Source organism: Leucopleurus acutus (assembly GCF_964270905.1).
Source record: "Leucopleurus acutus genome assembly, chromosome: 19".
NCBI lineage: Eukaryota > Metazoa > Chordata > Mammalia > Artiodactyla > Delphinidae > Leucopleurus > Leucopleurus acutus.
Window position 1 is genome coordinate 52,102,078 of NC_139161.1, and position 21,088 is coordinate 52,123,165.

At 49.0% G+C, this 21,088-nt stretch overlaps 1 protein-coding gene across 1 annotated transcript in view; it reads left to right on the forward strand.

Moving 5' to 3' along the window:
- The window catches only part of DNAH2 (dynein axonemal heavy chain 2), a gene marked incomplete at its 3' end in the record, with an annotated part of 86,420 nt that overhangs the window by 30,787 nt on the left and 34,545 nt on the right, over nucleotides 1-21,088 (forward strand). The window contains exons 20-40 of the mRNA XM_082860253.1: nucleotides 1,376-1,576; nucleotides 1,671-1,827; nucleotides 2,194-2,368; nucleotides 2,696-2,859; nucleotides 4,738-4,899; nucleotides 5,000-5,103; nucleotides 6,147-6,303; nucleotides 6,455-6,537; nucleotides 6,628-6,808; nucleotides 7,194-7,332; nucleotides 9,903-10,120; nucleotides 10,336-10,437; nucleotides 10,768-10,893; nucleotides 11,370-11,480; nucleotides 11,788-11,976; nucleotides 12,421-12,524; nucleotides 12,625-12,814; nucleotides 13,338-13,518; nucleotides 14,256-14,383; nucleotides 14,713-14,865; nucleotides 15,148-15,273. Coding sequence (XP_082716379.1) covers nucleotides 1,376-1,576; nucleotides 1,671-1,827; nucleotides 2,194-2,368; nucleotides 2,696-2,859; nucleotides 4,738-4,899; nucleotides 5,000-5,103; nucleotides 6,147-6,303; nucleotides 6,455-6,537; nucleotides 6,628-6,808; nucleotides 7,194-7,332; nucleotides 9,903-10,120; nucleotides 10,336-10,437; nucleotides 10,768-10,893; nucleotides 11,370-11,480; nucleotides 11,788-11,976; nucleotides 12,421-12,524; nucleotides 12,625-12,814; nucleotides 13,338-13,518; nucleotides 14,256-14,383; nucleotides 14,713-14,865; nucleotides 15,148-15,273 — 3,151 coding nt within the window. The remainder of the gene's footprint in view (nucleotides 1-1,375; nucleotides 1,577-1,670; nucleotides 1,828-2,193; nucleotides 2,369-2,695; nucleotides 2,860-4,737; nucleotides 4,900-4,999; nucleotides 5,104-6,146; nucleotides 6,304-6,454; nucleotides 6,538-6,627; nucleotides 6,809-7,193; nucleotides 7,333-9,902; nucleotides 10,121-10,335; nucleotides 10,438-10,767; nucleotides 10,894-11,369; nucleotides 11,481-11,787; nucleotides 11,977-12,420; nucleotides 12,525-12,624; nucleotides 12,815-13,337; nucleotides 13,519-14,255; nucleotides 14,384-14,712; nucleotides 14,866-15,147; nucleotides 15,274-21,088) is intronic.

Sequence of the window (21,088 nt, forward strand, 5' to 3'; positions counted from 1 at the left end):
ATGCAGGGAACGCGGGTTCGTGCCCCGGTCCGGGAAGATCCCACGTGCCGCGGAGCGGCTGGGCCCGTGAGCCATGGCCGCTGAGCCTGCGCGTCCGGAGCCTGTGCTCCGCAACGGGAGAGGCCACGACAGCGAGAGGCCCGCGTACCGCAAAAAAAAAAAAAAAAAGAGCTGGGCAAGATTTAGGGAAAAAGCTGCTTTGGTGTGGAGTACCACAGGGTCCTGCTGGGAAAGGAGAGATGCCAGGGGTCTGAAAAGTGAGAGATGTGAACACTTTCATTTTAAGAGCGCAGATGGGAGTTAAATGGAAGGGGTTCTTAAATTCTGATATGAACTCCCGTCTCTTTGTCCTCTAGTCATTCATTCATTCATTCATTCATTTGTTAAAAAAACACCATTGTTATGATGGGTTGTGAGGAATTAAAAACAAAGAAATGAACAAGTTTTTTCCTCCCAAGGGCTCTAGTGCAGTAGGGAAGATAAGAATATTGCTGAAACAGCAGTGGCTGTGGCACCTTGAGGACAGTTGAAGTCCCAGCTCCACCACTTACTAGTCGTGTCATCTTAGGTCGGTTATTCACATTCTCTGGGCCTCAGTTTCCTGTGAAATAGGTGTTACACTACCGACCTCATAAGGTTGTGGGACTGTTAAGTATATGTGGAAGCACTGTGTGAACTCTGAAGCGCTAATGTGCTGATGTGCTCAGTGTTCTTATACAAGCTTCCATGTGATCAGCACTGTGAGTCAGGTATGCAAATGCGGGGCAGTTCGATGAGAGGAGAGAGAATTTTCAGCTGGGGGCATCAGGGGAAGGAGGACGTGGATGAAGGGAGTGACTTTGGGGCAGGGCTTTTCAGGATGGGTAGGACATCGGGAGGCAGAGATGGGCAGCGGGAGGGCATTCCAGGCAGAGACAACAGCACGAAGATGGGACCACGTGAGCATGTTCGCCAAATATTGAGTATCCAGAAAGGAAGTCAGCAGAGGGATGTATGTACAGCAGCCAACTTAATCCTCTCAGCAGCCTCGCAGGGTGGGTTCTGTTACCGTCACCAGGTTACAGATGAGAAGACTGAGGTTCAGAGCAGTTAAATAACCTGCCCGGCGGCACAGAACTAGTGAGCAGCACAGTGTGAACTCCGCCCAGATCTCTGAGCCTCTCAAGCCTTGAATGCAAACCGAGGAGTCTGAAAGCAGTGGTTGGGAAAATGACATGTTCACAGCCGTCTGCTGGGGGACGGGTTGAAGTGGGAGACGCCTGGGAGCAGAAGAATGCTTTAGCGCTGCTGGCTGGGAGGAAAAGGTCACCCAGGCAGGGCATCTGGCACGTCTGCCAAGAAAAAGACGTCCTAGCGGGGATGTGGGCCTTTTCAGCTACACGGAGGTGGCTAATAACGTGCAGAAGGAGGAGACGGTCCTCAACATCCAGTTTGTGTTGCTGGACTGCTCGCACCTCAAGTTCTCACTGGTGCAGCACTGCAGTGAGTGGCAGAACAAGTTCACGACGCTGCTCAAGGAGATGGCGGCCAGGCACCTCCTGGAGCTGCACACCTACCTGCAGGAGAACGCGGAGAAGTACGGCGGGTGGACGTGGGCTCAGGCCGCGCAGGGGGTGGGTAGGCCCAACCTTCGCGACCGCCCGCCCATGCTCTCTTCGCCCACGCTGCAGAATCAGCCACCCTCCCCAGACGCTGGAGGAACTGGGGGTCAGTTTGCACCTCATGGAGACCCTGCAGCTCGATATGCCCAACCTGGAGACCCAGATCCCTCCCCTACATGAGCAATTCACCATCCTCGAGAAGTACGAGGTGCCAGTTCAGGACAGCGTAAGTTCCTAAGGCGTGCGGCCCACCCACCCGAGCCCGGCCCATTCCAGCCCCAGGTTGCCAGGGACACTGACGCCCCACGTCGGAGACCCTCGGCTGTCAGGAGGGAGAGCAGAGAAGGGAGCGGGGGAGAAGGCCCAAGGCCCCAAAGCCTCTGAGAGCCAAAAGCTAACTCGAATGACCTTTCGGGTCACCCTGAGGATCTCTTTCAGGCCCAGCAACTGCTCGATTTCTTTGGGCCTCATTGCATGTGGAACTTGGACACAGATGCTGGTCCAGAGGGTCGGAAAAGACTTCTTCGAAGTCTTTTGGTGGGGTGGGCAGAGCTCCTGCTCGCGGGCCACCTCCACTCTGTGATGTCCCCAGGTGCTGGAGATGCTGGACAGTCTCAGCGGGCAGTGGGTCGCCTTCCAGCAAGCTGTGCTGGACGGTGAACAAATGCTGAAGAGGCACAAGGAGAAGTTCAAGACAGGCCTCATTCACTCAGCTGACGATTTCAAGAAGAAAACACACAACCTTCTGGAAGAATTTGAATTGAAAGGTACCCGTCTTGTAACCTCTCCCCTGGCTTCCCCTTTGTCTTGACCCAGTCTTTCAAAGCCTAGGTCCCAGGGGAGGTGCAGACAAGGCTGAGCATGGGAAAGAGCCTGGCATGTCTGTCGGTGACACTCCTGTTGTCGCCGAGTCTTGGCTGGAAGGCAGCAGCCCAGCTCATAGCCTCTCCAGTTGTCTTACACTGACTTTTCACGTCCCACCCGTTTCTGACTCTCGAGCCGCAGTTAGTAGTTTCAGTGCATTCTTTCAACGCGTTCCCTCTCGTTTTCCTTCTCTTGTGGGAGGAGAGAAGCTCACCTTGGACTCCCCACAGGCCCCTTCGCCAGCAACGTGGGGCACCAGGCGGCCCTGGAGCAGATAGCCCACGTACGGGCCGTGCTGAACGCCATGCGGGAGGAAGAAAGCAATCTCCATGCCAACCTGGGCATCTTCAAGATCGAGCAGCCAGCCTCCAAGGACCTGCAGAACCTGGAGAAGGTGGTGTGCCGATCAAGGCCCTCGTGGTGACCAAGCGTAGGGGGCAGGAGGCAGGAGAGTGGGTCCCAACCGGCCCGGGAAAACAACCGGGGCCAGGAAGATGGGTACACGAGGAGCTTTTTTTAAAAAAAATGGGGTGAAAACTCAGGTAACAAAAGAACCATTTTAAAGTGAACGGTTCAGTGGCATTTAGCACTTTCACAATGTTGTGTAACCAACACCTCTAATTCTCGAACATTTTCATTACCCCCAAGAGAAGCCCTATACCCATTAGCAGTAACCCCCCATTCCCTCTCCCCCCAGCCCCTGTCGACCACTAATCTCTTTTCTACGTACAGTTGACCCTTGAACAACAATGGGTTTGAATTGAGCAGGTCCGCTTATACGCAGATGTTTTTCAGTTGTAAATACTACAACACTACACAATCTGTGGTTGAATCCACGGATGGGGAACCGTGGATATCGGTGAACTGCGGATGTGGAGGGCAGACTATAAGTTATGCACAGGCTCTCGATCGCATAGAGGGTTGGTGTCCCTAAACCCTCTGGTTTTTAATGGTCAGCTGAACATGGGTTTTGCCTATTGTGGACATTGTGTGTAAAGGAAAGCATGCGCTATGTGACCTTTTGTGTCTGGCTTCTTTCATTTAGCGTAGTATTTTCAAGGATCATCCATGTCGTAGCATGTGTCAGTGCCCCATTTCTTTCTATGGGTGAATAATATTCCGTTGTATGGATTTTGTTTATCCATTAACCTGTCAATGGACATTTGGGTTGTTTCCACTTTTTAGCTACCATTAAGTGGTGCTGCTCTGACTGTGCGCATACTTGTATTAAGTTACCGATCCCAGTTCTTGTGGGTATGTACGTAGGAGTGGAATTGCTGGATCATAGGATAACTCTATGTTTAACGTTTTGAGGAGCCTCCAAGCTGTTTTCCACAGCAGCTGCAGCAGTTTACTCTCCCACTAGCAGCGTACGAGGGTCCCTACTTCTCCACATCCTTGCCAGCATGCCCCCCCCCGCCTTTACTTTTGGTTCTAGCCATCCTACTGGGTATGAAGTATCTCACTGTGGTTTTGATTTGCATGTCCCTACTGACTAATGACGTTGAGGATCTTTTTCTTTTTGTTATATATTATTTATTTACTCATTTATTTTGGCCGCATTGGGTCTTCATTGCTGCACGTGGGCTTTCTCTAGTTGCGGTGGGCGGGGGCTACTCTTCGTTGCGGTGTGCGGGCTTCTCATTGCAGTGGCTTCTCTTGTTGCGGAGCACAGGCTCTGTCTAGGTGCACGGACTTCAGTAGTTGCAGCACGTGGGCTCAGTAGTTGTGGCGCACGGGCTCAGTTGCTCCATGGCATGTGGAATCTTCCCGGACCAGGGCTCGAACCTGTGTCCCCTGCATTGGCAGGCGGATTCCTAACCACCGCGCCACAAGGGAAGTCGGAGGATCTTTTCATGTGCTTGTTCCCTGAGGCGCTCTTTTTTTTGTTTTGTTTTGTTTTGTTTTGTTCTGCGGTACGCAGGCCTCTCACTGTTGTGGCCTCTACCTTTGCGGAGCACAGGCTCCGGACTCACAGGCTCAGCAGCCATGGCTCATGGGCCCAGCTGCTCCGCGGCATGGGGGATCTTCCCAGACCGGGACACGAACCCGTGTCCCCTGCATCGGCAGGCGGACTCTCAACCACTGCCCTGAGGCTCTCTTAAGGCAAGAGAGTGGAGGAAAAAGAAATGTGAACTGAGGAGGCAGCTGTATGTTGCCAGGAGGGAAAAGCTTCTCAGAACGAGAGGAGGAGAGGCCCTGCGTGTTTGTCAGGGAGGAGGAGGGCGAGAGTCACATCACTCAATGCACCTGTCTGCTCTTGGCCACGAAGGAGTTGGACGCGCTGCAGCAAGTCTGGGAGATCACCCGAGACTGGGAGGAAAACTGGAACCAGTGGAAAACCGGCCGGTTCCTGACCCTGCAGACAGAGGCCATGGAGACCACGGCCCACGGGCTGTTTCGCCGCCTCACCAGACTGGCCAAAGAGTACAAGGTGCGTGGGGAGAGGGTGGGGGGCTGCTGGCAGGCTGACTGAGGAAGAGGCCATGTGGGAAAGATGGTCAGGTCTTCTGACACCTCTCGCTTTTGCTCAGGACCGAAACTGGGAGATTATTGAAACCACTCGCTCAAAAATAGAGCAGTTCAAGAGGACCATGCCTCTCATCTCGGACCTGCGAAACCCTGCCCTTCGAGAGCGGTGAGGCTGCCCCTCGGCTCCTGGGGGTCGCCCCCTGGCCTGGCCGTCACCTGGTTCTCCCGGTTGTCCCCTCCATGGCGTTCCTAGCTCTCTCTGCCCCTCTGTTCACCAACACACGCCTTGAAGAAGGCTTCCCAAGAGCCCACCGCCGTCCTCCGTCTGTCACATCGTCCTGGGTTCTCCGGCCTTCTTGGCTCTTTCCCTTCCGTCGCCCCTCAATTTATGTTGTCTGTCAGAGCTAAGCTTTACGTCTTCTGTCCTACAGACACTTGCACGTTGTAGCCCCAAGCCTAATAACTTTTGTCCCTTAGGGGTTTTGCTTTTGTGCCTTGTTTAAGAGGACCCCGTCTACCCCAGAGTTGTAGACACACTCTCTCCGTAGACACAGAAAGTATAGACACACTTTCTTCTCATACTTTATAATTTTGCTTTTCAAGTTTACCTCTTTTAGTGCATCTGGAATTTATCACATGATAGAAGAGGGCTTTGAAACCATTGAGGCTAGAATAAACTATTTTATAAATGGTGTTTTAATAATTCTCTATTCACTTAGGAGTAGGTAATTTTACTTCTTTGGTGTTGCCTCCAGCATAATGTTTTTGGCAATGCTTCTCTAATAAGTATTATGCAATTAAGTGTCACCTAACCGCTTTATTTGCTTAAGTTATTTACCCTCTCTAAGCCTCAGTTTCTGCATGTGTAAATGGAATAACATGTATAGAGTGGTCCTCATTTATAGAGTGGCCGTGAAAATGAAATGGTTCATGTAAAGCAGTTGGCCCAAGGCATCATCTATAGTGAACCTGCAACCGTCCGTCCTAACTCCCTCTCCAGAGAGTCAGCGCCTCAGTCTCCGTATTCCCCACAGTGCCTCAGATTGTATGTTAGAGGCTATTGAGTAAATATCTGTTGAATCGTGAATTAATAAATACACGGAATCATAATATCCCAGTGGGAGAAAGCCACTGGGGGGTGATGCTGATACTTTCCAGTAGGCTCTGGTGTTCCAGCGTCCTGATCTGACCTTTTGTCCCTGGCTGCAGGCACTGGGATCAGATCAGGGATGAGATCCAACGGGAGTTTGATCAGGAATCTGAAAGCTTCACCTTGGAGCAGATCGTGGAGCTTGGGATGGATCAGCATGTGGAGAAAATTGGGGAGATCTCTGCCTCAGCAACCAGAGCGCTGGCTCTAGAGCTGGTACGACAGAGTCCTTTCCCATGGTCCCTCATTTCCTAAGCTTCCTGGAACAAAGGCTCCCAGCTTTTCATCATCTGATGGCTCCTCCCCGCTCCTATTACCCTTGGGGACTAAATACCTGATTGATCTGTTCCCCAATTTCTTTCTGCAGGCATTACAAAACATCGCCAAGACCTGGGATGTGATTCAGCTAGACATAGTCCCCTACAAGGATAAGGGCCATCACCGGCTCAGGTAGACAGGGCTGTGTGACCCGGGCTGCAGAGTGGGGACTGAGGCTTGGCAGGTGGGGCTGGACTATGGTTTTGATACCTTCCACCGCAGAGGCACAGAAGAAGTATTTCAGGCGCTGGAAGATAACCAGGTGGCTCTGTCTACCATGAAGGCATCTCGTTTCGTCAAGGCCTTTGAGAAGGATGTAGACCACTGGGAACGCTGCCTCTCCCTCATTTTGGAAGTTATTGAGGTGGTGCTCACGGTGCAGCGTCAGTGGATGTACCTAGAGGTCAGGATTCACTGCCCAAGCTCCCCCTACCTGCTGTTTTGACTCCTTTATTTGTACAGGACCTAGATAGTTGCCCTGTTATCGGCCCCGTTTTCCCACCTCCAAAGCCATTCTTCATCTGGGACCCAGGCATCTGACTCTTGGTTATTACCTCTCATCTTCAGCCCCCTCCTTGAAAAGCCTTTGTTCTTTTTCCATTTTTCTTCTCGGACACACATACCTAGCCTCCCAATCCCAAGTTTCCTTCTAGAACTTGAGCATCTTGCCCTTTGGTTCTGATGCTCTTTATCTTCTCCTCAACTGTCATTCCTGGTCTGAGAGCAGGGAGCAGAGTGTGGAGAGTGTGTGAGAAACAGCCTCTCATGCCAGTTGTTTGGCCCTTCAGAATATCTTCCTAGGAGAGGACATCCGCAAGCAGCTGCCCAATGAATCAGTCTTATTTGACCAGGTCAACGGCAACTGGAAAGACATCATGGACCGGATGAACAAGGACCCCAATGCTCTCCGGAGCACCCACTATCCAGGTCTGAGCCCTGACGTAACCTCAGCTGGCGCTATACGTATGTGAAGTCATGGCCACATTCTTCATTTACTGAGATTGACCATTGCACCTGGCTGTCCTACCATCACCACCACCTCTTCTAAGCATTAAATAGTAGTTCCGTAAATTAAACTCAACACATATTTGAGCAGAGTACAATGTAGTGGTTAAGAGGATGGGATACGGAATCAGACAGACCTGAGTTCAAACTCTGACTCATGCCTTACCGATTGTGTGCTCTCAGGCAGCTTGCTTCCTCCGTACTGCAGTTTCCTCACCTGTAGTGTGTGTGGGGTTAACGATAGCTATTTCTCAGGGTCTTTGTAAGGATAATAGAGGAGTATGTAGCACTCAGTACAGTGTCTGGCGTAAAGTTAGTGCTCAATCATTAGTACTGTGCCTCAAGAAACACTGATCGAGGAGTCACTCTTCTTCTCTAGCTGGTTCATTCGATGAGATGATGCAGGTAAATGAGATAATGCAAATAAAGCACTTGTCACATTAAACGGCACAGAGAAAACCTTTGGTTACTATGAGCTATTGTGACTTTAATTGGTTTATCAGATTAGCTAGTCTTTAATGTAGACATTTTGGTAGGCATGGGGATTGGGTAAGGGGATGGGGGAGAGATGTACACATAGTGAGGTCTGGTTGATTGTGCTCGATTGGGGTAAAGAATCAGGAAGTCACGTTTGGCGACGGGTACCTACAGTGCATGTCCTGAGAAGAGTTTTGGCATGGGGTACGGAGGACCTTTGTTTTGCCAAGGGCCAATCTAACAATTCTTCATTTTCCCAAGAACCTTAAGTATACACATCAAAAAAAAATTATTATTCAATTACTCGGGTAAAATATAAGTATTAAGATGTGCAAAATTGAGTGACAACATGACTTTTTTAGAAATAATATTGGAGATAATTGACATAATTACATTTTAGAACAATTTATAAGCAGAGCCATCTCTTCGTTGAACCCACAGAACAAAGCTGTGTGGTCCACTGCTACCGGGTCTCCCTGTGGTCTCCAGGGGCTACTCAGGTGGTCGCTCAAAGGTTCTAACAGCCTGTAGGCTTTGTACTTGAAGGCCTGAGGGTCACCTCAGAGTTCAGACTCCGTGGCATCCATGCTTTCTTCAGAAAGCTAGAAACTTGGAAGACCAGGAGATCAGCTAATCAAAATCTAGTGCTGGGAGAAAACTAACATTATCAAGAACCTACAAATGGGAACACATTTTATCTTATGTCTCGAATTTTTCTTTGAGGTGGATCTCATTACCATTTTACAAAGAGGTGAAAGCTCCCTGAGGTTAACCGACAAGCTAATTAAGTGAAAGAGCCGCAGTTTGGATGGCCATCGTCTGCCTCCCAATCTAGTGCTCTTTTTGTTTGTTTGTTTGGCCACGCCGCACAGCTTGTGGGATCTTAGTTCCCCAATCAGGGGTCGGAACCGCACCCCCTGCAGTGGAAGCTCGTAGTCCCAACCGCTGGACCGCCAGGGAATTCTCTCTAGTGCCTTTTTTGCTCTGTCACGAGGGACACTGGCAACCCCAGTGACTGCAGACCCCTTGCATTGTGTGCGTGTGATATGTATTTAAATCTAATGGTTTTTTTTCAATGTATTTATTTTTGGCTGCATTGGGTCTCCGTTGCTGCACACGAGCTTTCTCTAGTTGTGGTGAACGGGGGCTACTCTTTGTTGCAGCGTGTGGGCTTCTCATTGCGGTGGTTTCTCTTACTGTGGAGCACCAGCTCTAGGGGGCGCGGGCTTCAGTAGCTGTGGCACGTGGGCTCAGTAGTTGTGGCTCACGGGCTCTAGAGCGCAGGCTCGGCAGTTGTGGCGCACGGGCTTAGCTGCTCCACGGCATGTGGGATCTTCCCGGACCAGGGCTCAAACCCTTGTGCCCTGCATTGGCAGGTGGATTCCTAACCACTGCACCAGCAGGGAAGTCCCAAATCTAATGTTTTAACTTGTTGAATTGTTTATGTGCAGAACAAGCTCTAATTTTTTTTTTTTTTTTGCGGTACGCGGGCCTCTCACTGTTGTGGCCTCTCCCGTTGCGGAGCACAGGCTCCGGACGCGCAGGCTCAGCGGCCATGGCTCACGGGCCCAGCCGCTCCGCAGCATGTGGGATCTTCCCAGACCGGGGCACGAACCCGTGTCCCCTGCATCGGCAGGCGGACTCTCAACCACTGCGCCACCAGGGAAGCCCAACAAGCTCTAATTTTCAGAAGCTCTTGGGATGATCGGCAGAGCCCCACTTCTTTGGTGGGAAAGGACTGATGGGAGATGTAGTTATATTAATATTAATGGAATTGTATAATTAATACGTAATGTATAATGCGTACAATAGTGTATAATGGATACTTAATAATGAATTAATGAAGAGGATGGGAAAAGAGTGACTGGGGACACTGCATCTGCTTCCAAAAACCATATGGCAGTCTGTGCCCCAACACTCAAGAGCTGGCAAAGTGGATATAGTTGGAGGCTCCAGATCTACTCAGGGCAATGGTACAAGGGCCACCAAATATCATTCACTGTTCTCTTCTCCAGGCCTCCTGGACACATTGATAGAAATGAACACAATCCTGGAAGACATCCAGAAGTCTCTGGATATGTATTTAGAGACCAAGCGCCATATTTTCCCCCGCTTCTACTTCTTGTCCAACGATGACCTCCTGGAGATTCTGGGCCAGTCCCGCAACCCAGAGGCTGTGCAGCCACACCTCAAAAAATGCTTTGACAACATCAAATTGCTGAGAATGCAGAAGGTCAGTAGAGGTGGCCATGACGCAAAGGAGGGCAGGGGAGGGATGGTGACGTCAAGGTGTTCAAGGCCTCGGAGGGGACCGTGCCCTCCCAGCAGGAGGGGGATATGACGATTCTGGGTATCTGGGACAGAACTTTCTAGAATTGGTAATACAGAGGGGAGGGGGGAGGAGCAGAAATTACCCTCCAAGGGCTCAAGAGCTTCCTGTTTCTGCAGATCGGGGGACCCAGCAGCAAATGGGAGGCGGTGGGAATGTTCTCGGGCGACGGCGAGTATGTCGATTTCCTCCACTCGGTACTTCTAGAAGGGCCTGTGGAGGTGAGCTGCAACGAGGGCCTGAGAAGCAAGCTGACTCTTCTGAGTTTGCTTGGCTCTGTGAGGAGAGGGCATCTCTGTGAAGGGATATTAGTCACTTTTTGCCCTCCCACCTGCCATTCCTAAAACCCTTAACCTCTACCCTGCACCCGAACGTCGGACAGTCTGCCCCCTAGTCTCCATTTCCCTCGGGGACGCAGGCCGGCCGCTTCCCAGCTCCTGCTCTTCTCTTGGGCCCCAAAGCCCCGGAGTCCTGTCTCCCAAGCACCTTCACTCTGGGGACTCCCGACTCTGGCCCTGAGGGCGAGCCACCCTGTTCTCACCTCCCCCCAGTCCTGGCTTTGTGATGTGGAGCGGACCATGAGGGTGACCCTCCGGGACCTTCTCCGGAACTGCCGCCTGGCCCTCAAGAAGTTTCTTAACAAGAGGGACAAGTGGGTGAAGGAATGGGCTGGCCAGGTGAGCTGGGGTCAATGGAAATGAGGGAACAAGGAGGACCGAGCCGAAAGGAAGCAGCCAGTGTAAAGACAGGATCTTCTTCTTCTTTTTTTCTTTTAAATATTTATTTATTTATTTGGCTGCATCGGGTCTTAGTTGCAGCATGTGGGATCTAGTTCCCTGACCAGGGATAGAACCCAGGCCCCCTGCACTGGCAGCGCGGAGTCTCAGCCACTGGACCACCAGGGAAGTCCCTAAGGACAGAATCTTGAGTCGCACAAAAGGCAGGTTTCCTGCCCCCTGTTCTGGGCTGTGGCCCCAGAAGCCTGCACCGTGGACCCTCAGCTCCTGACTTGGGCACGTGCCCATCCTTCAGAGCAGTTTAGGCGTAGTGAGAGGAGTAGCAGCTGGTCCTGGAAGAAGCTGGGTTTTGGGAGCCGGGCTGTGTGTGTGGCCAGGGACAGGGCTTTGGAATAGAGCCTCTACACGTGCCCCAGGTGGTGATCACTGCCAGTCAGATCCAGTGGACGGCTGATGTCACCACGTGCCTGCTGACAGCTAAGGAGCGGGGAGACAAGAAAATCCTCAAGGTCATGAAGAAGAAGCAGGTGGGGAGCCCTGCCAGGACGGGAGAGGCCTGGGGTTAGAGCTGGAGGAAGGGGGCAATACATTGGGTCAGAATGAGCGATGAGCTGGTGGGAAAGGTCCGAACGAGGGTGCATTATGGGAGGTGTCCAACAAGAAGAGGTAGGGTGGGTCAGAAGTATGTCTCCCTGTGGTGGTGTTGGGGGCCAGGAGCTGCCGTGGGGGAGGGTCAGCATTGCGGTTGGACGCGGAATGATGCTGGGACGCGGCATGATTAGGGTTTGGTGGCATTGCTCGGGCCGCCTTCTTCTCTGGCACCTCATTCCGCAGGTGTCAATACTGAATAAGTACTCGGAAGCCATCAGGGGGAACCTGACCAAGATTATGCGCCTTAAAATTGTGGCTCTGGTGACGATAGAAGTCCACGCCCGGGACGTGTTGGAGAAGCTTTATAAGAGTGGCCTCATGGACGTCAACTCCTTCGACTGGCTCAGCCAACTGCGCTTCTACTGGGACAAGGTGCCAAAGGGCCAGCTTCCCACTCCCGTACCCTAAACCCGATCCTAATGCCTTAACTAAATTCATGTTCTCTAAATACAGTAATATCCCAACCCAACCCTTAGTCCTATCACAGCACCTAATCCAGCTGGTAACTCTCTCTCGAACCTGCCAAGTAAGGAGTGGCAAGTGGCACTTTTCCAGGGAGTGCCCACTCTGGGTGTCGCTTGATCGGGACTCAGAAAGACTCCAAGCAGCTGCTGCAATAGTTTGGGCTGGACACGTGCAGCGTGACCCCCAGTTTCCATCTTGGCCGTAAGCCCGTCCCTCCTTCTAACTCTAAACGGAGCCCCCAGTCTTCTCCCTGCAACTCCCCTGCCGCTTCCAGTCCTCCTGTTGGCCATCGCTGCAGCTCTGTGTCTTCCTCCAAGCCCGCCCCTCTCTTGCTCTGCCCTGTGTCCCTAGGATCTCGACGACTGTATGATCCGCCAGACCAACACACAGTTCCAGTATGGTTATGAGTACTTGGGTAACTCCGGCCGGCTTGTCATCACCCCGCTGACAGACAGGTCGGCCGTGGGGAGGCAAACAGGGGGCTTGGGGTAGGGGCAGCGAATGCCGAGCCAAGGCTTCCAGGAGTCCGGCTTGAGTCCTGTCCTCCATCCCCAGGTGTTACATGACACTGACCACGGCCCTGCACCTGCATCGAGGTGGATCCCCCAAAGGTCCCGCAGGCACAGGGAAGACCGAGACCGTCAAGGACCTGGGCAAGGCCCTCGGCATATATGTCATCGTGGTCAACTGCTCTGAGGGTCTGGACTATAAGTCTATGGGCCGGATGTACTCAGGCCTGGCCCAGGTTAGCATCCTGCCAGCCTGGCCAGGAGGCCCCTTTGATATCTTTTAGTTCTAGAAAATCAGCTGAAACCCAGATCTGTTTCAGTGCTTTGTAGCTGACGACACTGCATCGCCTCAGTTAGTTCTTACCACTGGGGAAGTCCCTGCGCCTCCCTGAGCTTCACTTTGCTTATTTGCAAAATCACAAGATTATGTAAGGATCCAATAACTTACGCACGCTGGAGTCGCTCAACACCCACAAGTTCCCTACCCTGGTCACTTTCCCACCCACACCTCTCAGGCATTCCCCTAGATCCTTCCTGTCTGATGGAAAGTTCTGGCCAGAAACCACAACAGTGCTACGGGGCCCTCTCCACCACGCACACACACGCACGCGCGCGCACACACACACACACACACACATTCATTTTAGAGGCTGCTGCTCCTATCCAAACATTTCAGGGAGAATATGTTAGTCACAATTTTTAGTTTCTCCCAGTCTGGGGATACTTTTCTTGCTCCCAGCGACTCCCCCCCACCCACAGATGGGCGCCTGGGGCTGCTTTGATGAGTTTAACCGCATCAACGTGGAAGTGCTATCCGTGGTGGCCCAGCAGATCCTGTCCATCCTCTCAGCCCTGGCTGCCGGCCTCACCCGCTTCTATTTTGAGGGCTTTGAAATAAATCTGGTGTGGTCCTGTGGGATCTTCATCACCATGAACCCTGGTAAGGGCCTGGGAGTGGATGGGGCTCCTGCGGGGAGAACTGAGTGTTCAGGGCAAATAACTGTGCATCCCCCCACCCCCTGCCAGTGTTTTTAGCCAAGTGAAATGTGGCTAAAGACCATAAAGTGTGAGAGAAGGATAAACATACACATTTCTGGGACGAGGGGTGGCAATCTTACTGTTCTCCCTAAAGGGATGAATAACAGCTTGCAGGCATACATGTAGCCCTAGTCTTTTAAAGTGCTTAGCCATCTTCTTTGGTTGGACTAGCTCCCAGAGTTCTGGTGTGTCTGCCATCCCTTTTGCCGAATGGGAGAATCTCCCCCAAAGTGCAGGGCCTAGGGTCTCTCATTACTGGTGCCTGAGAACAGCTCTGGGGGAAGGAACTAGGAGAAAACAGGAAAGGGTTCCGGTACTGAAAGAATCAGATAAACAGGTGCGATTTCTATTAGCACTAACATGAGTTGTACCTGGAACTTGGAGAGATGGGAACTTGACAGCTCTGTGATTTGAGTTTGAATCAGGGCCATGCAGAAGGTTAAGGAAAGGACCAGGGGTAGGAAAGAAGAGCAAAGTGGTGTGGGAAGAGCCAGGGCTGAGATGAGAAAGGAAGAGGTCTCAGAGTTGGAGCTGGGGAGGGAGTTAGGGATGGAGCTGGGGATGGGGAAAATGGGACTGATTGGGAAGTAGGTCTTTGGGAAGCAGTATGGATTCTGAATAAATGGTGCTCTTTTCCAGGCTATGCTGGTCGCACAGAGCTTCCTGATAATCTTAAATCCATGTTCCGTCCAGTTGCCATGGTGGTGCCCGATGCTACCCTCATTGCAGAAATCATTCTCTTTGGGGAAGGATTTGGCAACTGCAAGGTATTCTGATAACCTCTTGTCTCCAACACTTTATTTCCCTTCCGTGATTATTCTCTGGACCGAAGAAACCCCTGGAGGCCTCATAATCAGTTTATCCTACAAGGAACTTACATGGCTGTCAGTAGGATATGGAGGGAGGTCTCCCCTCTGTGGTGTCACTGGTCCTTGATGGCGCGATTCCCAGGATCTTCTCATTAGGATTGTGCACAGGGCCCTTCCCAGCTGCTCCAAGTCCCGGGACCTAGCTTCTTGGATCTGTAACTGTCCCTAGATGAAGCAGAGGGATTGGTGGGGAGATGGATTGTTTCCTCCTCTATTTTGTTCTCCAGGTTCTGGCCAAGAAGGTGTACACACTTTACTCGCTGGCCGTGCAGCAGCTCTCCAGACAGGACCATTATGACTTTGGCCTACGTGCCCTCACCTCCCTCCTGCACTGCGCTGGCAAGAAGCGCCGCCTGCAGCCGGATCTGTCTGATGAAGAGGTAGATTGAGGACGCGACCGTCGGACCTTAACCGCCACTGTCACTGGTCCTATGCGCCTTCACTGAAGTTTTTGAGATCCTTACTTTCGCTAGCTTAGGTTTCCCGCCCTCCTGCCCCTCCCCTCAGGTATTGCCTGAGTTCCACCTGTCCTATCGCTAAAGACTAGCTCGGATGTATCCATGGTTCTTAGCTCCTGCCTCTCACCCAGTTGGAGAGGAAGGGCCTAATGACTACCTCGGCCCTGGCTTCGCGAGCCTGAGTCTCTGTCTTTTCCCATTCAGGTTCTGCTGCTCTCGATGAGAGACATGAACATCGCCAAGCTAACTTCAGTGGACGTGCCGCTCTTCAATGCCATCGTGCAAGATCTGTTCCCCAGCATCGAGCTGCCGGTCATTGACTACGGCAAGGTATCTGCTCCTCAAGACTCTCCCTGACCTCATGTGTGAATGTGGGTCTGGAAACAGGACACCTGGCCTCCAGGCCTCGTTCTGCCCTTCACTAGCTGTCCATTCACTGGCTGTGACTTTGAGCAACACCGTTGGCCTCTCCTTGGGCTTCCTTATCTATAAAACCATACAGGCCCATTCAAACATTCTACTCTCTCACCTCAACTCCCTACTCCCTGACTCAGCAGCTCAAGTACTTCTACTCATCAGTTCCTTGACTTCACTGAGACTGCTGATCCCCTGGCCTTTCTACTTTCTACCTGGTAGCCCTCTCCTGTCTCCACCTGTCTTCTCACTCAGGGAGTTTTGAGGAGAGACTGCTAGGAGCTCTTTGATATGTGAGAGGAGTGGGATGGAAGAGGCCAAGGAAGGAGCATTTTAGAAAGTGTAGGAATTTTCTTCTCTGGCAGTATGGTAGTTTAGATACCCTGAATGATTCTTTCCGTTGAAACCACTAAAATGCTGGATAAAAATACATCTTTTAAAATGTATTGCTAAACTGGCAAGAAAGAAAGAATCTTGGGATGAGGAGGGGGAGTGAAAGCAGGGAGGCAAGTGAATGAGAAAGCTGGATTTCTCCCCGAAAGTTTTTGTTGAACATAAGGCACTGGGGGTAGGGGATGAAGCAGCCCACATTTTGAGGTATAACAGAAAACCCAGTCATGCATAAACTTCCGTCCACAAAGGAAAACACCTTCAGTAAGTGGGAAAATGAGAAACCCGCCACTGACGAGGGTCCATGCAGTAAAGAAACATGCTTGTCGTGACCTTTGATGATGAGAGGAACGGGCAAAATCTCCTTTGAGATTTCCTAACCACAAGTCAGCCCTCACATGGTTCCTGGTCATAATTTATTTTAATGTGTAATGCCCCCAATCTCAAATTTAGAACTTCATTTAAAGTATTTCCAGTTTGTTAGTGTCTCCCCCAAGTGACTGGCAGAAGCAAATGCAAATTATTTCTAGAATAATGAAGCTTCAACTTAAGCCTCAAAGAATTCTCATAAACGTCCAAGAAAATGAGCAGCTTCTGGTCAAAAATCACAAAACACACAAGGAAACAAGATACCATGAATGGGATGCCAAAGAACAACAAAACGGAATCAGATCCACAAAGACTTCAAAGATGGAAAATAATCAGCACAGAATTCTAGAAATAACTAAATTTAATATGTTTAAAGAAATAAGAGAGGGGAATTCCCTGGTGGTCCAGTGGTTAGGACTCTGCACTTTCACTGCCAAGGGCAAGGGTTTGATCCCTGGTCGGGGAGCTAAGATCCCGCAAGGGCAAGCCGCACAGCACAGCAAAATAAATAAAGAAATAAATAAAAATAAAGAAACAAGAGAGGAGCTTGAAACTGTGATCCAGGAACAAGAGACTTCTAAACAAAGTAGGATTGAAAAGAACCAACAGCGTTCCTACAAATGAAAAAATATTATAATTGAAATGTTAAAAATCCAGCAACTCACAGGGAGGACTTCCAGATAAAAAGGTGGATTAAAAGCAATTTTGTTTCCTTTTGAAAACCTGCTACAACTACTCTAAAGAGATTTTTACAAATAAGGCATCTATACCCAAAAGGATGGGGAGAATGGGAGAGGCAATGACAGCAAAATTGTGACATGGGAAATAAATGAATCAAGTTGTGACTTACTCAGCAAACCTGAGAGGCTGGAAGTGGGGAGAATTGTGAGTTGGGAGTAGGTGGGGGGAGTGAGTAAAGGAGGTGTAGCTGAAATGAGAAGGATTGGCAGCAAACAGTCTTGGAAGCAGGTCTCCCCTTCTCTGCGACCCTGGATAGCCGTGCCTCTCCCACTTTGGTGGAAGACTAGAGGGTAACAATAGTAGGTCTCTGGTCTGGGGGACACATGGTATAGTTGAGGGCGGGAGAAAACTCTATTAAAAATGGGGATTAAGTGAATGTTTACACATTGAATGCTGAGACCCTTAGCCTTCTCTGAAGCCCCCAGCATGCCGGCAGCCAGCCAGCCAGGAAATTGGAAGAGTTCTCTCTGGGGAATCTCTCTGTCCCAAGAGGAACGAACAAGACATCGACAATGGAAATGTCCCCACGAAAGTCCCAGATAAATCATCTACAGTGACACTCACAGTCTACAGGCCCCACTCACACACTCAGAGCTTCCATTCAGCTCTTTAGTCCTCCACCCTTATATATGAGCCGAAAACCAAGGCTCACCACCCATCTGAGGAAGGCCTCTAACATGAAAGCAGCCAAAACAAATAGGAAAAAGCGAACTGGAGAAAATAGATAATGCAGAGAGAAGAAAAGTTTTTAAAATAAATCTATCATTAGTATACTCAGAGAGAAGATTAAGGTATTGTATCCATGAAGTACTGATGAAATGCTATTGGAAAAGGAATATTCCAGAGAATAGAGCAGAGCAGACAAAGCGGGAAAGAGATTAAGATTCAAGTGCCAGTCTAGGAAAGACAACACTGAAATACCAGCAGTTCCAAAAAAAGTAGGAACAGAGAAAATGGAGGAGGCCAGGATCAGTAATGAAACAATTCACGAAGAATCCCCAGAACTGTAGCATCTAAGTTTCCATAATTAAAGGATCTATAAATGCATGACATAATAGATAAAACAAATCCTTACCAAGGCCCAGCATTGTGAAATTTTAAAACACTAGGAAAAGGAGAAGATTTAACAAGCTTCCAAAAAGGGAGAAAAAAAAGAGATGACATGCAAAAGATCAAGAATTAGAATGTTGGACTTCTCAATAGCAATATTGGCTCTGTAAACAATGAAGCAGGCTTCAACATTCTGAAGGAAAATTATTTCCAACCTCAAATGCTATACCCAGACAACCTGTCACATAGGAAGCTAGATCAGAGATATTTCAGACAAGCAGACTCTCTAAAAAAAACAAAAAATTACCTCCACTGCATCCTTTTCTCAGAAAGCTACCAGAGGATGTGCTCTACCACAATGCAGGAGCATTCCAAGAAAGAGGAAGATAGAGGACACGGGATGACAGTTGTGCACCAGACAAAGAGAGAAGCCAATCCAAACTGAAGCAAATCTGAAGGTTCAGGCAGACTTCTTTGTTTTTTTTTTTTTAAGGTTTTTTAAAAATTATGATTTATTTATTTTTGGCTGCATTGGGTCTTAGTTGCAGCACATGAGATCTTTGTTGAGGCGTGCGGGGTCTTTTGTTGTGGCGCACGGGTCTTTCTCTTTTCTAGCTGTGGCGCGTGGGCTCCAGGGCTCCAGAGCGCGTGGGCTCTGTAGTTTGCGGCATGCAGGCTCTCTAGTTGAGGCACGCGAGCCCAGTAGTTCTGGCATGTGGGCTTAGTTGCCCCGTGGCATGTGGAATTTTAGTTCCCAGACCAGGGATCGAACCCACGTGCCCTGCATTGTAAGGTGGACTCTGCACCACTGGACCACCAGGGAAGCCCCCAGACTCCTTTAAGAAGAGGAAATCGATACCTGGTGAGAATAAAAGTTTTGAGAGACTTAGTCAACTGGCAGAGTTTGGAGTTGAGTTAAAGATCAGTATATTAAAAACTAAGCAAACAAAAAACCAGAGCAACTGTTAACCCCTAGGGAAAACCAAAAAGTTGTGCAGGAAAGGAAAAATAATCACGTATTGAATCATATACATTGTTATACTAATATTTAATACTGTTTACAAGAGACACATGTAAAACGTAAAGACAAAGGGTGGGGAGTCAAAGACTAGAAAACTACATCAGGTAGACACTAATCAAAAGGAAGCTGGGGTAGCAATGTCAGACAGCATAGATCTTAAGGCAAAATGAATTACCAGAAATAGAGTCGCTTCATAATAATCAAAAGTTCAAGTCACCAGGAAGATACAACAATTCTAAATTTGCATGCATCTAATAATATGGCCTCAAAATAAATAGAACAAAATTTTTCAGAATTTCAAAGAGAAATAGACAAATCTACAATCGTAGTGGCGCTCTTCATATCTCTCAGTAACTGATAGGCCAAGCAGACTAAAAGTCAGTTTTGTTAAAGAAGAGTTGAACAACACAATCAATCTTGAGTTCATCAAGACATTGACAGCCATTGCATTCAATAACTGAAGAATAACCATTTTTTTCAAGCATACATAGAATATTTAGGTTACTTGACCATGTAAAGGTCATAAATCTGCCTCAAAAATTTCAAGGGAATTAATTCAGAACACATTTTCTGATCACAATGTTAACTCTACTGATATCAGGCAAAGTAGACTTTATGGCAAGAAGAATATTAAAGATAAAGGGGGACATTTCATAATGATAAAAGGGCCTATGCTCAGAAAGATATGGCATTCTAAATTTGTATGCACTTAATAATAGAGCTAGAAAATGCATAAAACAAAATCGACAGAACTAAAAGCAGAAACAGATAAATCCACAACCCTAGTGGGAAATCTTGACATGCTTCTCTCAGAAATTGATAAAATAAGCGGATAAAAAAATCCAGAAAGGGAGTTTCCTGGCAGTCCACTGGTTAGGACTCAGTGCTTTCACTGCCATGGCCCGGGTTCAATCCTGGTCCAGGAACTAAGATCCCACAAGTTGTGTGTTGTGGCCAAAAAAAAAGAAAAAAAAATCCATAAAGATACGGATTTGAGGAACTTCCCTGGTGGTCCAGTGGTTAAGAATCTGCCTTCCAATGCAGGGGACATGGGTTTGATCCCTGGTCAGGGAACTAAGATCCCACATGCCATGGGGCAACTAAGCCCGTGAGCCACGACTACTGAGCCCGCGTGCCACAACTAGAGAGAAGCCCGAGCACTGCAACAAAGAGCCTGTGCCCCACAGGGAAAGTTCCCGCATGCCACAACTAAGACCCGACATGGCCAAAAATAAAATGAATAAGTAAATAAATATTTTTCTAAAAGATGCGGATTTGAATGCTTTTAACAGATTTGACCTGACACATGTAGAACATTATATGCATATAATTGCAGACACATATTCTTCTCAAGTATGCAAGGAGCGTTTACCAAAATTGACCGTGTGCTGGATTATTAAGTAGCGGTCTCATAAACGTCAAATGATTGAAAATTATACAGAGGATGATCTCTGACCACAATAGAATTAAACTAGAAATTCGTAACAATATATAATTATTCCAAATGCTTGGAAATTAGGCAATACAATTCTAAGTAACTCATGGGTCAAAGAAGAAATTACAGGATATTTTAAACTGAGTAAATAGAAAATGTGACATTTTAAACTTTTGGCATGATGCTAAACACGCACACACACACAAATACACCCAAACATGCTAATACAACTAATTCTCAGACAGTGGAGGGAAGTAGTAGGGGTGAGGCCTCTTAGTGGTGTTTGAGAGATACAAGTAAAATCTTGCATTGTTTGGACTTCCTTGGTTGCATTGGCTGTGTATTTAAAAATGTCACACTCTTCTGGGACCCACGTGGGTCATGGTTCTATAAGCATTTCTTTATTTTTCATTTTTGTTTTTAAAATTTTTAATGGAGTATAGTTGATTTACAATGTTGTGTTAGTTTCAGGTGTACAGCAAAGTGACTTAGTTTTTTTTGTGGTACGCGGGCCTCTCACTGCTGTGGCCTCTCCCGTTGCGGAGCACAGGCTCCGGACGCACAGGCTCAGCGGCCATGGCTCATGGGCCCAGCCGCTCCGCGGCATGTGGGAATCTTCCCGGACCGGGGCACGAACCTGTGTCCCCTGCATCGTCAGGCGGACTCTCAACCACTGCGCCACCAGGGAAGCCCTAAAGTGACTTAGTTTTATATATATATATATT